The sequence below is a fragment of the Gracilinanus agilis genome, chromosome X (genome assembly GCF_016433145.1).
Source record: "Gracilinanus agilis isolate LMUSP501 chromosome X, AgileGrace, whole genome shotgun sequence".
Lineage (NCBI taxonomy): Eukaryota > Metazoa > Chordata > Mammalia > Didelphimorphia > Didelphidae > Gracilinanus > Gracilinanus agilis.
In genome coordinates, this window is record NC_058136.1 from 61,785,059 (window position 1) to 61,798,792 (window position 13,734).

The 13,734-nt window shown below is 48.2% G+C and overlaps 1 protein-coding gene across 1 annotated transcript; it reads left to right on the forward strand.

Annotated features, from left to right (window-relative positions):
• Positions 1 to 4,654: 4,654 nt before the first annotated feature.
• LOC123253715 (FERM and PDZ domain-containing protein 3-like) lies at positions 4,655 to 11,769 on the forward strand. The gene is made up of 5 exons (XM_044682865.1): positions 4,655 to 4,696; positions 5,146 to 5,277; positions 10,017 to 10,136; positions 10,904 to 11,040; positions 11,464 to 11,769. Exons 1-5 carry the CDS (start codon positions 4,655 to 4,657, stop codon positions 11,594 to 11,596), a joined length of 564 nt encoding a protein of 187 aa, XP_044538800.1. The 3' UTR covers positions 11,597 to 11,769.
• Positions 11,770 to 13,734: the final 1,965 nt, after the last annotated feature.

Below are 13,734 nucleotides of genomic sequence, written 5' to 3' on the forward strand. Positions count from 1 at the left end.
TCAACAGTCTGGAAAATGGGCCTAAATCAAATAAGTTGAAATCTGATAGTTTTGATGTGTTATATTTGTTATATTTGCATTGTAATGTACATTAGTACCTTATCTTATTCTATAATCCAGTGATGGGCAAACTCCAGCTCTCGGGCCAGATGCGGCCCCCTGAAATGTTCTATGTAGCTACACGACATTCTTCCTAATCTGACAAACACAACAATTAGGATACGATACAATGAAACTTGGAAAGAGTTGCCTTAGAAACAGACTGACAGAGGAGCATTTCCTTTCCTTTGGCCCCTCTTTCCAAAGTTGGCCCAGCACTATTATAATCTAATGATTAAATTAAACTATTCTAAACTATCCCTAAGATATTAGTATATTAATCTAACTAAATAACTAGCTAATTTTGTTAGTAACTATCCTTTGTTAATACTTACTTATCCATTTACAATAGGGATAAATATAAAGTCTCACTGGGACCTAAAAAACCTCTTTGTAATAATAGCTAACATTTATATAGTGTTTTTTTAAGGCCTGCTGAGTGCTTTAATTTATTTTTAAACTCTCACCTTCCCTCTTGGAGTCAGTACTGTGTATTGGCTCCAAGGCAGAAGAGTGGTAAGGGTAGGCAATGGGGATTAAGTGACTTGCCCAGGGTCACCCAGCTGGGAAGTGTCTGAGGCCGGATTCGAACCCAGGACCTCCTGTCTCTAGGGCTGGCGCTCAATCCACTGAGCTACCCAGCTGCTCTCCCCACCCCCCACCCCGCTGAGTGCTTTAAAAGCACATAAGATAGAATGTTGGGCTTGGAGTCAGGAAAATCTGAAATTGAATCCAGCCTTGGACATGTACTCGCTGCATGACCCTGAGCAAGTCACTTCACCTCTGTTTTGCCTCAGTTTCCTCATCTGTAAAATGGGTCTAATAATAGCACCTACCTGCCAGGGTTATTGTGAGTGTGCAATGAGATAATATTTGTAAAGGGCCTAGCACAGTGCCTGGCACATAGTAGGTGTTTTGTCTCTTTTACATGACTTAACATGTAATTATTTGATCCTCACTACAACAATGTGAGATAGGGATTCTCATTCCCATTTTATAGATGAAGAAACTGAGGCCAAGAGATCTGCTGGCGTTTTTCTTTTTAGTGGACCACAGACTGATTATGGGTCAATAGGAAAATATACACCAATAGACACATATTTGTATGTAGGTAGGTATATGTATCATCCTGTGGCCTCATATTAATCTGTGTACGTATACATATATATGTAAGATAATTATTAACATTATTTGTGTACATTAGTATTATTATACCCGTATTGATATTAGTTTGTATATATGTACAGACAAATGTATACGCACACAAACTAATACTAATGGGGGTCAACAGGATAATACAATTTAGTATAGTAATACAATATAGTATAATATAATATAACATAGTAATATAATATAATATAATTAATATAAATGATACTAATACAGGTCAGTAGGATAATACGTACATACATTTGGGGCAGCTAGGTGGCGCTGCATGGGATAGAGTGCCATGCCTAGAGTCGGCAAGATTCCTCTTCCCGAGTTCAACCATGACCTCAGACACTTACTAGCTGTGTGACCCTGGACAAGTCACTTCACCCTGTTGGCCTCAGTTTCCTCATCTGCCAAATGTGCTGGGGAAGGAAATGGCAAACCACGCTAATACCTTTGCCAAGAAAATTCCAAATGGGGTCATGAAGAGTCAAACACAACTGAATAACAACTATCTATCTATACACCTCTAATACACACATAAATATAGGTTAAGAGAATGATGCATATATTTGTATGTGCTTATATGTATGTATCATCCTGTTGACCTAGTTTGTCTATGTAAGGTATTATCGTTAATATTAAAATATTCGTTTTAAATTGAAAATGAAATATTAGTTTGTACATATACTCAAATATGAGTTCCTGGGATGACAGATACACACATGGACATGTTTTTGTTTGTATCTATATGTATGTATGCGTGTCTAAGCTGTACAAAAACTCAAGCCAACTGGGTGATTGGTAAATAAAAATGAGGCATTTATTCAGGGCTGAGGGATTGCAATTTGGGACAGTGCTCTGCCTTTTCAAGCAGAGCTACCCAGGAAGGGAAGGGAAGGGAAGGGAGAAAGGAGATTCTCATAGGACAGTGAAGGTGAACCTATGGCACAGGTTCCAAAGATGGCACGCAGAGTGCTCTCTGTGGGCCCTTAGCTGCCTCTCTCTCCACCCCCCCCCCAGATTGGTTACTACAAAAGCAGGACTGGGGCAGAGCTGCTCCCCTTCCCCTCTCCACTGTGCCTGATGACATTTTTCCCATCCCCCTCCCCTCTGCCCAGCAGCCAATGGGAACACATGGTGGGTAAGGTGGGTGGCTCACAGGGGGCAGAGCTGGAGAAGAGCAGAGCACTTGGGCCACTCCCCCTCCCCTTCTCTATACTTGTTGAGGACATTCCTCATTTCACCCACCCAGCAGCCCAATGGGAGCTCTTCCTCCCTCACCTGTGTGGGATAAAGGGGGGGGGTGAGGGTACCCAGCATGTGGGTGGGGAGCATGGCATATGATCTCTGGAGGTGGGCGGGCATGGAACTCAATCTCTGGGGGGTGGGGGCAGGACTTAGCACTCCATTTCTTTTTTCTTTTTTTTTAAACCCTCACCTTCCCTCTTGGAGTCAATACTGTGTATTGGCTCCTAGGTGGAAGAGTGGTAAGGGTGGACAATGGGGGTCAAGTGACTTGCCCAGGGTCACACAGCTGGGAAGTGTCTGAGGCTGGATTTGAACCCAGGACCTCCCATCTCTAGGTCTGGTTCTCAATCCACTGAGCTGCCCAGCTGCCCCCTTAGCACTCCATTTCTAAAAGGTTCACCATCACTGTCATGAGACAGTCACAGGAAACAGAAGGAGGGCATATACTCTTGGATACATAATCGACCTACAGGAATGGAGTGTTCAAGTGGCCTTGTGATTATCTCTACCCAGGAACCAGGGGTAGTTAGAAACTGCGGAGCTATGCCAGGGTCTTCTTAGAGACAGATAGAAACTGCTGGTCAGAGCAAAGATTCCCAGAGGTTAACCTTGGCAGGGGCAACAGTTAAAAAGTACTAGTCAGAACAGGGTGAGGATCCAGAGATTCCCAGGGGCCGACATTGTGAATCGTCCTGCTGGCCCATATTAGTTTGTATGCATCAAATTTTCTTTTAAATATTCATTTCCATTCTAAGCTAAATATTCGTTTGTACATGTACATACATCCGGGTTAACAGGATTACCTGTACATACAAACAGATCTAAACACATACACACACCACATTTTCTTCCTAGAGGCACAGCTAGGAACCAGAACTCTGATTTCCTTGATGGCCCTCTTCATGCCAATTTGGTGGAAGAGTTTCAGCCTCTTAAGCCAGGGGTTCCCAAACTTTTTTGGCCTGCCGCCCCCTTTCCAGAAAAAATATGACAGTGCCTCCTGTCACATACTATCGCCGCCCCCTTACAGTTATTCACTGCCCCCAAATGCCCCTGTGGCCATCACTGCCTCTCTGGATCGCTGCAGCACCTACCAGGGGGTGGTGGCGCCCACTTTGGGAATCACTGGTCTAGACCATGCGGATCCCTACTCCTAAAACACACAGACTGAACCAGCCGCTTCCTAGAGGCCTAAACCTGGGGACACTGGGGGGAAGGACAAGTAGAGAACCAGTGTGGGGTGATGGGCGGCTTCAGCTTGACTCCTCACCCTTCCCCATATTTAGGGCTGCAGGCTCACTCCCCATCACCACCACCACCACGGTCAAGTGGCATCACTGACAATTCACTTGCCTCAACCAGTGGAGAGGTCAAATAGTAGATAGCTCATCAAATCAAGGGACGCCTGTTCACCCCAAGGTCTGGGTTCGATTTGCACGTGTATCGAGTGGGAGTGAATTTACTATTTTCATTTTATTGAAATACTTTTCCAGAAAATGAGTTAAAAAATGGAAACATGAAAGATACCATTTTCATATGCATCTCTGCCCCCCCACCCCAGACAATGCCTTCTAGGATGTGGAAAGGGGAGAGATAGGCCGAGACGCTTGGATGTAAATTATGTTGATGAATTTAAAAAAGGCAATTCAACATAAAAAAAATGATTGAGTGAGAAGGGTCTCTGAGCTCCTTGATTTCTGTTGCTTCAGTTCTTCCTCTGCAAAATGAGGAGGTGAACTAATCCCACCTAGTAAGGCCTCAGTTTCCCCCTGTGTTAAATGAGAGGGTCGGTTCCTCCCGGCTCTAGATTTCTCCACCTTGGGAATCTTGGGCATCCATGGCATTGAATGTTTTCTGATTTCTTTCCTCTCCATTCGCCATTGGCTGCAGGGTGGTGGCCTCTGGCCATGGCTCTGACGCCATGGCGGGTGCAGTTGGCTGCTCATTGGCATTTTGATGGGCTGCCAAGGCACTTGTGTCTGAGAGGTGCCTGGGTGAACTGACAGCACGGCCCGGGAGCCATTAAGCTTGTAACTTTCGTTGGCAATGCTCGGCTTGGCTGTCCAGGTTCCCAGTGCTAAATGGGCTGAAAATCTCATCTGCCCCTGTCTCAGCTCCAGCAACATTGGCTCAGTTGTGATTTACCTGCGTAATGGTCTGCACCTGTGACTTCTTTGGTCTGAGATTGCTCCCGGTGAAGAAACTCCCTGTAGCCCTTCCACGCAGCACCTGCCGAGCAACAACAAGTCAAATACAGGGAGAGAGTTCCCAGCATTGACCCCGAGTGCTCGGTTCACTAAACTGCCCTCGGTGGGCAGCAAAGGGGACGTTTCAGCTCTTTGGCTTTTTAGCTCACCAAAAGCTCCTCGCTCTTGCTCAGTAGCCTGTTCTCAAGCTAGCCTTTGTCACACCTCGGAATGACACTATCCCTCGGTTTATGCCCTCATCTGCAGCTCTGAGACCAGAAGCAGCAATAGCTGCCAGTTCTACTGGAGAAAGCCCAATGTCCCCTCTAGAATGTTCTGGCTGGCTTCTTGGGCTTTTCTTTTTCCCAGAGTGCTGCTATTTCCCCAGGAACTTGGCGATTAGAATAGCAGAGTGGGCAAAGGGCAGCCTGTCAGGCCTTTATCTTTTCTTCCTCAGGATGTGATGGTGACGCTACAGGACCGCCTCTCCCTAAGGTACATCGAACACTTTGCTCTGGTCCTGGAATACGCAAGTCCAGAACAGAGCCACAAGTTCCTGCTTCTCCAGGACAAGCAGCCCCTGGCCCACGTAAGTGACTTCACTCGGTGTGGTTTGGACAGGGTCCCTCCCGGCAAAAGTGGCCTGAGGAGCAGAGCAGCCGGGCTTGGAAACTTGTTCCTAGAGCTCTGTTGAGCAGCCCATTTGTATCCCATCCACCCTTGGGGGGAGGGACCGTGGACAGCAGACCTCATTTCCAGGTGGAGATTTAAGGTAAACGGGGAAGTAGGATGGGGACAGACCTAAAGGTTTCTCCAGAACACCTGGGGGGCGCAGCTGGGTAGCTCAGTGGATGGAGAGCCAGGCCTAGAGACAAGGGGTCCTGGGTTCAAATCCAGCCTCAAGACACTTCCCAGCTATGTGACCCTGAGCAAGTCACTTGACCCCCATCGCCTAGCCTCTTCTGCTTTGGAGCCAATACACAGTACTGACTCCAAGACGGAAGGTGGGGGTTTAAAAAAACACAGAACACCTAGGGAACAAAGTTACGAAAGGTAAGCAGTTGTCTTATCCATCTACCTATGGAGATTCCCTCAGCAGAGCTCTGGTATTTAGAATGAAATGATCTCACAGTTGGACAAAAGCTCAGAAACCATCTAGTGCCTAGGTGACGAGCACACTGTCGAGGACACGCCCGAGTGGGCCCAAACCAGATTCAGATATACTGAAGAGAGGGGGCAGCTGGGTAGCTCAGTGGATTGAGAGTCAGGCCTAGAGACGGGAGGTCTTGGGTTCAAACCCGGCCTCAGCCACTTCCCAGCTGTGTGATCCTGGGCAAGTCACTCGACCCCCATCGCCTACCCTTACCCCTCTTCTGCCTTGGAGCCAATATACAGTATTGACTGCAAGACGGAAGGTGAGGGGTTAAAAAAAGATATATTGAGGAGATATTTCCTAAAAGAAGTAAAAAATGCACTCAAACATAGATAATGTCCATATGTGGTTCTCTACGTCAACATGCAGCCACAGGGAAGCTTCTAGAGAGTTTGCTATTTGAACTTGACACCACTGAGTTAGTTCAACTTGTAGTTGTTCGTGAGTCCCTTCTATAACATTCCTAACAAGTGAAAATGATATTCAAGAAGAGGCATTGCCATCCGTCTTGCTGAGGTGCCCATTTGCTCTGTGGCTGGACCCTCTTGTCTCCCACTGTTGGAATTTGTAGCCAGAAACCGTAGCTCAATGCTTGCATGCAGTAATTGCTTGACAAAAGCTTTTTTTCCCATTCATTGAAGTGATCCTCCGACCTTTTCTTTGAAGATCACAAATAAGTAGCTACCTCTTATCCTAATGCAACCTTTCCAACACCTTGGAATTCAGAGAATCGCCTGATTACTAGGACATTTTTGCTGAGACCAGTCCTAAATCAGCCTCTCTTTGAACACTTCGGGCAGCTAGGTGGTGCTGCAGTGGATAGACTGCTAGGCCTGAAGTCAGGAAGACTCATAACCCTGAGTTCAAATCTGGCCTCTGACACTTACTGGCCAGTGGCCCTAGACAAGTCACTTTACCCTGTTTGCCTCAGTTTCCTCCTCTGTAAAATGAGCTGGACAAGAAAATGGCTAACCACTCCAGAATCTTTGCCAAGAACCCCCTCCCCCTGTGGGGTCACCAAGAGTCAACCATGACCAAAAACAACAACTGTACACTACAGATGTTATTCTATGCCCACTAATCTCTCTTCCCCTTCAGATACTCGAAGAGAGTGATGTTGTCCTAGCAAAGCAAGTCTTTTCTTCCCCAGGCTAAATTTCTTCAGTTCTTTCATCTTGTTCTCTAATGACATGGTCTTGAAGCCCTTTACCATCCTTTCCTGTCTCCCTCTGCACGCTCCCAAGCCTGTCACTGGCCTTCCTATTGATTTTTATGGAGATTATAGTCTCCCAGAGCTTTTCTGTCTGAATGATTGTCTAGCTCACATCTCCCCTGACTTACGCTTGGGAAGTTGATTTTTTGATCCCAAGAGTAGGACTTGACATTTGTCCCTGAAGGATGTCACCTTTTTGGTTTGGCCCAGTGCATTAGATCTTCTCCAATAAGTCATCTGACATGTTAATCACCCTGTGCCCAGCTTTGGGACTTTCTTTTCTTAGTAAGCTTTATTGATGCCTTTTGCTTTGACATCTGTCATAGCAGATGTCATCAATCCCTCCTTTTTATTTTATTTTTTTAAAAAAAACCCTCACCTTCCATCTTGGAATCAATACCGTGTATTGGCTCCAAGGCAGAATAGCAGGAAGGGCTAGGCCATGGGGGTGAAATGACTTGTCCAGGGTCACACAGCTGGGAAGTGACTGAGGCCACATTTGAACCCAGGACCTTCCGTCTCCAGGCCTGGCTCTCAATCCACTGAGCCACCCAGCTGCTCCCCAATCCCTCCCTTTTAACAAAGAAGAGCCATTTAAGCAAAAAACGTGACTACATCTGACCAGAGATGCCTGTTTCTGCCCCATGATCCCCTATATCTCTACCAAGAAGTATGTGTTCTTTGAGATCAAGATTGTTAATTTGAAATCAAGAGTTGAGCTTCCTCTTCCTTTTGGGGATCTTTTTCATTTATATGGCTTGATCTTCTGAGGACTCCACTGTGCCACTCAGATCATAAACTCTTCCTATGATTCTCCGAACTCCTCCTACTTGTCATTTCCCGCTGCATAATAACCCATTACATCCAGATACCACATTTTGGCTAGCCATTCCTAAGTTGAGGAGCACCCTCTTAGCTTCTAGTTTTTTGCCTCTCCCAAACGAGTTGCCATGAACATTTGGGCAGATGGGGTACCTTCTTGTAGGGGAGTGCCCAGTATTGGGGTCACTGGGTCAACTGCAAGGAACATTTTAAACGCTTGTCTCCAATAATCCATTCCAGATGGCTTTTCAAAATGGTTGGCCCAATCCTCAGGTCTGCTCATTGAATATGGGTGTTGCTTGTCTTCTTCTAGCCCCTCCTACGTCAACTGGCCCCATTTTTTCTCATCTTTGTCAATTTGCTGGGGGGGAGGTGAAATTTCAGTTGTTTGCATCCAGTCCCACCCAGCTGTGTATCATGTGCAAATTGGATAAGCAATCAAATTGGCCTCGGTCCAAATCATTGATAAAAATGCCACACAGTGCCGTTCCCTAGGGCGTTCCCCTCCAGATCTCCGTTCAAGCTGACTCCTCTTGGGTTGGCATTGTTGAACCAGTTCCCTTCCCACCTAACTATGCAGGGCCTAGTCCAAATCCCTCCTCCTCCTCATTCCCAAGTAAAGCCTAAGAGACTTTCTCTCGACCTCAGACTTATCTAGAATGTTCCCCTGGTTTCTCAGGAGAGGGGAGAAATCCTGTCAAAAGGGGGTGCAGTTGGGCTAACATGCCCAATTCTTTGGGAATAGATTCTGGGATTCTGCCCGTCCCCTCCAGCTCAGGAGCCTGCAGAGACATCATCCTTATCTCTTTGGGAAGATCAGGTCTCTGTGCCCTTCTCGAAGCCTTCTCTTGGCCACCGAGTTGGAGATCAGAGTATTCCCTACACTGATGAAATCCTAGGAGCAGCCCTGCTTTCTCACAGCCTCCTTTTGGAGAGGGTCTAGTCTGCAGTCTCTCCTGAATAAATAGAAACCGCACCAAAAGAACAGCACGGTACCCGCCACTTAGTGATATTGACTGACTGTTTGCCAGGATCTTTCCAAGATCACTGAGATGGCTTCCGAGGTCCCTTCCAGCCCTGGTCTACAGTTCTTTGGCAAGTCGCCTTGAACTCTCTGGGCCTCACTTTCCTTTGGGGGTAAAATAAGGAGGCTTGTGTACTAGATACTTTACGGCCCCTTTCGGCTCTAGAACTGTGATCCCATGTGTTACCTTGGGCAAGTCACTTTAAGCTCCCTGGGCCTCAGTTTCCTCAGCTGTAAAATAGGTGATTTGGACTAGAACATCTCTGAGGTCCCCTCTGGCTCTCAGCCAATGAAGCTCAAAGAAATACATTGGGAAACCCACAAGGTGGGCAGCCCAACTTCCCCAAGAGGTTTTTTGCTCTCTTGATCAGGTCACCCTATGCCCACTGGGTATTGTTTAGGTCTGCTCAGAGGGCCCTCAGGCAATGGGCTGGCTTCAAAGGAGATGGATTTAGGGATCCCTCCTCATGTGCCAGGGCTTAGACCTCTCTAGAGAAGAAGAAAGTTCTCATACAATATGACTTACTGCCATCACTTTGGGACCTGATTCCCAAATGAGGCGACAGGCATGACTTGGGTCTCAATCCCAGCTCTGCTGCTTTGCTACCTGTGATACTGGGCAGGATCTTGACCAAGGCAAGGCCATACAGATAGTGTGCATCAGAGCCCGAATTCGAATCCAAGTCTTTGAACTCCAAAGTCAGTCTAACTCTGGATCTATGATTCTGTGACCTACCAGCTCCCCTGGCACTTGCCCTTTTTTGTTCTCCTGGGCACAGCTCCGGTCTGACTGGTAGTGTGCTGGCCAACCAACCATTTAGCAACCTTATGCAGGACACACTTTTCAACTTATTCTCCATTATGAACATTTTCCCCATCGCTCTCTTAAGTCCAGACACTCAACAAAACAGCAAATCAAGGCCCAATTTGTAGCAGTTGTTGCTTATCCAAAGCATGAATACTCAGGCCGAACATCTGAGCTGCTTCTGGCTGGTTCCGCAAGCTGGTTCCAGAACATCCCTACCCGAGAGCCTCCCTCATGGGGTGATTCAGCTCTCCAGGTCTCCCCTGCCTCACTGCTCAGAGCTCAGGTGCCCTCCTCTCCCCTCTGTCCAGGTGGTACAGCGGACACACTATCAAGGTATGAGATGCCTCTTCCGGGTGAGTTTCTTTCCCAAAGACCCTGTGGAGCTGTTACGCCAAGATCCTGCTGCCTTCGAGTACCTGTATATCCAGGTAAGGGAAGCAGGCCAAAGACTTGGCAAGGGGGTGGCCAAAGGCCCATGCAGAGGGTGGACACACACACACACACACACACACACACACACAGACACAGACACAGACACAGAGGCGGGCGGGTGGCCCAACAGAAGAAATCAAGTGAGCACCCTCTTGGGGCTTTGTAGTGGGCCAACATCAGCCGCTTGAATCCAGGAGGCCCTGAGGGAGCTGCCAGTGCCCAGGCGGCTGGGCAGAAGGGAAGAAAAATCCCATCTAGCCCCCTGGGGGAAGGAAGTTGCCCTGCTCTCCATCTAGGCCATTTCTCTTGCCTCTGGCCCAAAGATACTGAGGGCCATTGGGATAGATCCCAGGGCACAGGGAGTGCTTTTGTGGATTGGGCCACTAGGTGGCGCTGCAGTTAGCTACAGTAACCATGGAAGGGACCTGAGCAGCAGGAGAGAGCTTGGAGGCCAAAGCATGCACTTTAGCTACCCAGATAAGATAAGAGAGCCTTTCTCTGGGAACTACATGGGCAAGGGGTGCCCAAATCTTAAAAGGCAACATTTATGAGAACCCCCCCAAAAGCCACAGAGGCCTTGACTGTTCTGCCTCGATTTTCTCGTTTCTACTACACTTTCATACTACTATTTGGACAAGCAGCCTTTGCATGACATTGGATGGGAAGGGTAGGCAGCATGGAATAGGCCTGGGTTGTTGAATGATTTCCACTGGAGGGAGAAGGGCCGGGCCTAATTTCCAGGCCTTCTTCACCTCTCTCCCAGAGCCGGAATGACGTTATCCGAGAACGCTTTGGAATGGACCCCAAGCCCGAGATGCTTTTAGGTCTCGCCGCCCTCCACATTTTCATCACCGTCTCTGCCGCGCGTCCCAGCCAGAAGTTCTCCCTCAAGAATGTGGAGTGAGTTGGTCCAGAGAGTCCTTCAGGGAGTTGCTGGGGTTTGTGGGGCTGTCTGAGCTAGGGCAGGGATTAGCCAAATAGCCCTCGTGAAAGTAGAGCTGCTCAAATTGGATAGCCTATTTTTAACATCAATCCATCCCCTCACCACCCCCCATCTAGAGACTTTGTAGCAAAGGAAAAAAACACAGCAAAACAAGTGATATGATACATGGGACCTCATAGCCCCCACGTTTACAAAGAAGGGAGGCCGACGCCTTTTCCTCAATTCCTCTGCTAGGCCATTTCTTGGACGTTCAGATTAAGCAATGTTTAGTTGCTACTGTTTTGCCGTCTGTTTTTTCCTCCATTATTTTAATCATCCCTGGTCCTGCTTCCTTCCTTTCTTTCTCATGACTTTCCATATTCATTGTTCCTTTGGCACAGTAATATTCCATGCAGCTACTGTAGGGGTCCCTTTCCCTCTCCCTTGGCGCCAAGCCAGCCACACTCCATCTCGGGGGCAGCATTCCCACCACATGGAGAAGCTGGGAGCCATCGACTACAACCCTTTCAGTGACATGGAGAACTGCCAGGCCTTCCCATTTGCCATCCGACCTGCTAAGGGACCCCTGGACCTTGCCATCCACCCTGCAGCTGAACTCCAATATGGGCCGTCTCCTCCAATTAGACTGGGAGCTCCTCGAGGGCAGATTGTCTTGGGTTTTCTCTCTGTATCCCCAGCCCTTAGCCCAGCACTTGACACATGAGTGTTTTTAATAAATGCTTTTTCATTCATTCATTTGTTCATTCGTTCACTGCATTCATTCATTCATTGCATTCATGTACCACAATTTGTTGCGCCATCTCCAGTAGGTATCATTTCTCTGAAATGGTGGATAATGTTGGATCCCAGCAGAGGTCCCCATACGTATCACACCATTTGCAGCGGTCAAGGACAAGGAGTGCAAGTGGCATGACTAGGTGACTTGGAAATAGAGGACTTCGCTGGCACGTCCTCCCCCTTCTTGGGGCTCGCCTGCAATCAGCAGCTCTTTATTGGCTCCCTCTCTTCATCTCTGTCTCTTGGGCACTGGAGGGGCACAGATTTCTAGGCTCTTGCCCACGAAGAACTTCCACTTTGGGCAACATAGAGGTAGAGCGAGTGGGCCAGAAAGCACTTAATTAGGAGGTAAGCTTCCAGAGCTTAATTAGAACTCTGTCCATCACTGATTCACCATTGCCTCAGAGGAGACTGATAGACACTATCTAAGAAGCATTGGCTTGGGCGGGGGGGGGCAGCTGGGTGGCTCAGTGGATGGAGAGTCAGGCCTAGAGATGGGAGGTCCTGGGTTCAGCTCTGCTCTCAGACACTTTCTAGCTGGGTGACCCTGGTCGAGTCACTTGACCCCCATTGCCTAACCCTATACCGCTCTTAAGCCTTGGAGCCCATATATAGTATCGATTCTAAGACAGAAGTTGAGGGTTAAAAAAGAAGAGGAGGAGGAAGAAGAAGAAGAAGAAGAAACACTGACTTGGAAGTCAGAGAATCTGGGTTCAAATCCCACCTCTAACATCAATAACCCACTCTGAGTCTCCATTTCCCCACTTGTAAAATGAGGGAGTCAGTTTACTCAGCTTTCTACCACCAGGAGGCCTTGAGTAAATCACTTCTTAACATCACTTTGGTTTCTTTAGCTGTAGAAGCAGGCATAAGTGTGAAGTGCAGATTAGTGGCCAGCTGGCATGGGCGTCAGAAGACCTAGGCTAGGCCCGAGGCCCTCCTGCCACACTTGGCGGTGACCCTGGGCCACTCGCTCAATCTCAGTGTCCCGGGGCGCCTCTCGAAGGTTCTAAGATCCAGATTAGGTGTTGATCTGCATTGATAAAAGCAGCTGGTCTGCTGACTCTGGATGAAATCACAGGGCACAGCCCAGACAACAAGCCCAGCCCTTCCTCAGAGCCTCTCCCGAGGGGCCATTGTCAGGACTCGTGGAGGAAAGATGGCTGTGTCGTGTGCCCCGAGTGCCCTGGCCACACCGTCTCAGCCCCGTTATTACTAAACGTTAAGTAGCCAGCCAACAAGTGCTCCAGACACTCGGTGCTCTGGGCAGTGGCAGGAGAGGCTGGGGTCAGGGCTCCATGCCTCATCTCCTCCGCAGCCTGGCCCTGTGAGCTCTGCAGTGCCTTAGGACGTGCCTTCCTGAATACTAATCTCCCTCCTTGCCCTCTGGTTTCTCATCTCCATCCTACTCGTGGTCTCTCTCCTTCACCTCTCCTGGGGCTCACATCCCACCTCTGCTGCTTTTACCTGTGTGATCTTGGTCAAGTCCCTTCCACTGCCCGGGCCTCAGTTACCTCCTCTGTAAAATTGAAGGGGTTGGACCAGATGCCTTCTGGTTTCCCTTTTAGGTCCAGAATGCTATTTGTCACCTTCCTCACAAGTCCTGTCCGTTCCCAGGGCTTCTGTTTTCTCAGCTGCCAAATGCAGGGGGATGGACTAGATGACCTCTGAAGACCCTTTCAGCTCTAGGGGGGCCTTCTCTCCCTCCATCTGTCTTCTTCTCTAACTCTCTACCCGCCTCTTGTTTTCTCTCTCTCTCTCTCTCTCTCTCTCTCTCTTTCTCTCTGTATTTGTCTCTCTTCTTTTTCTGTCTCTCTTCTTCTCTCTCCCTCTGTCTGTCTCTCTGTTTCTCTTTTTTCTCTCCGTATCTCTGT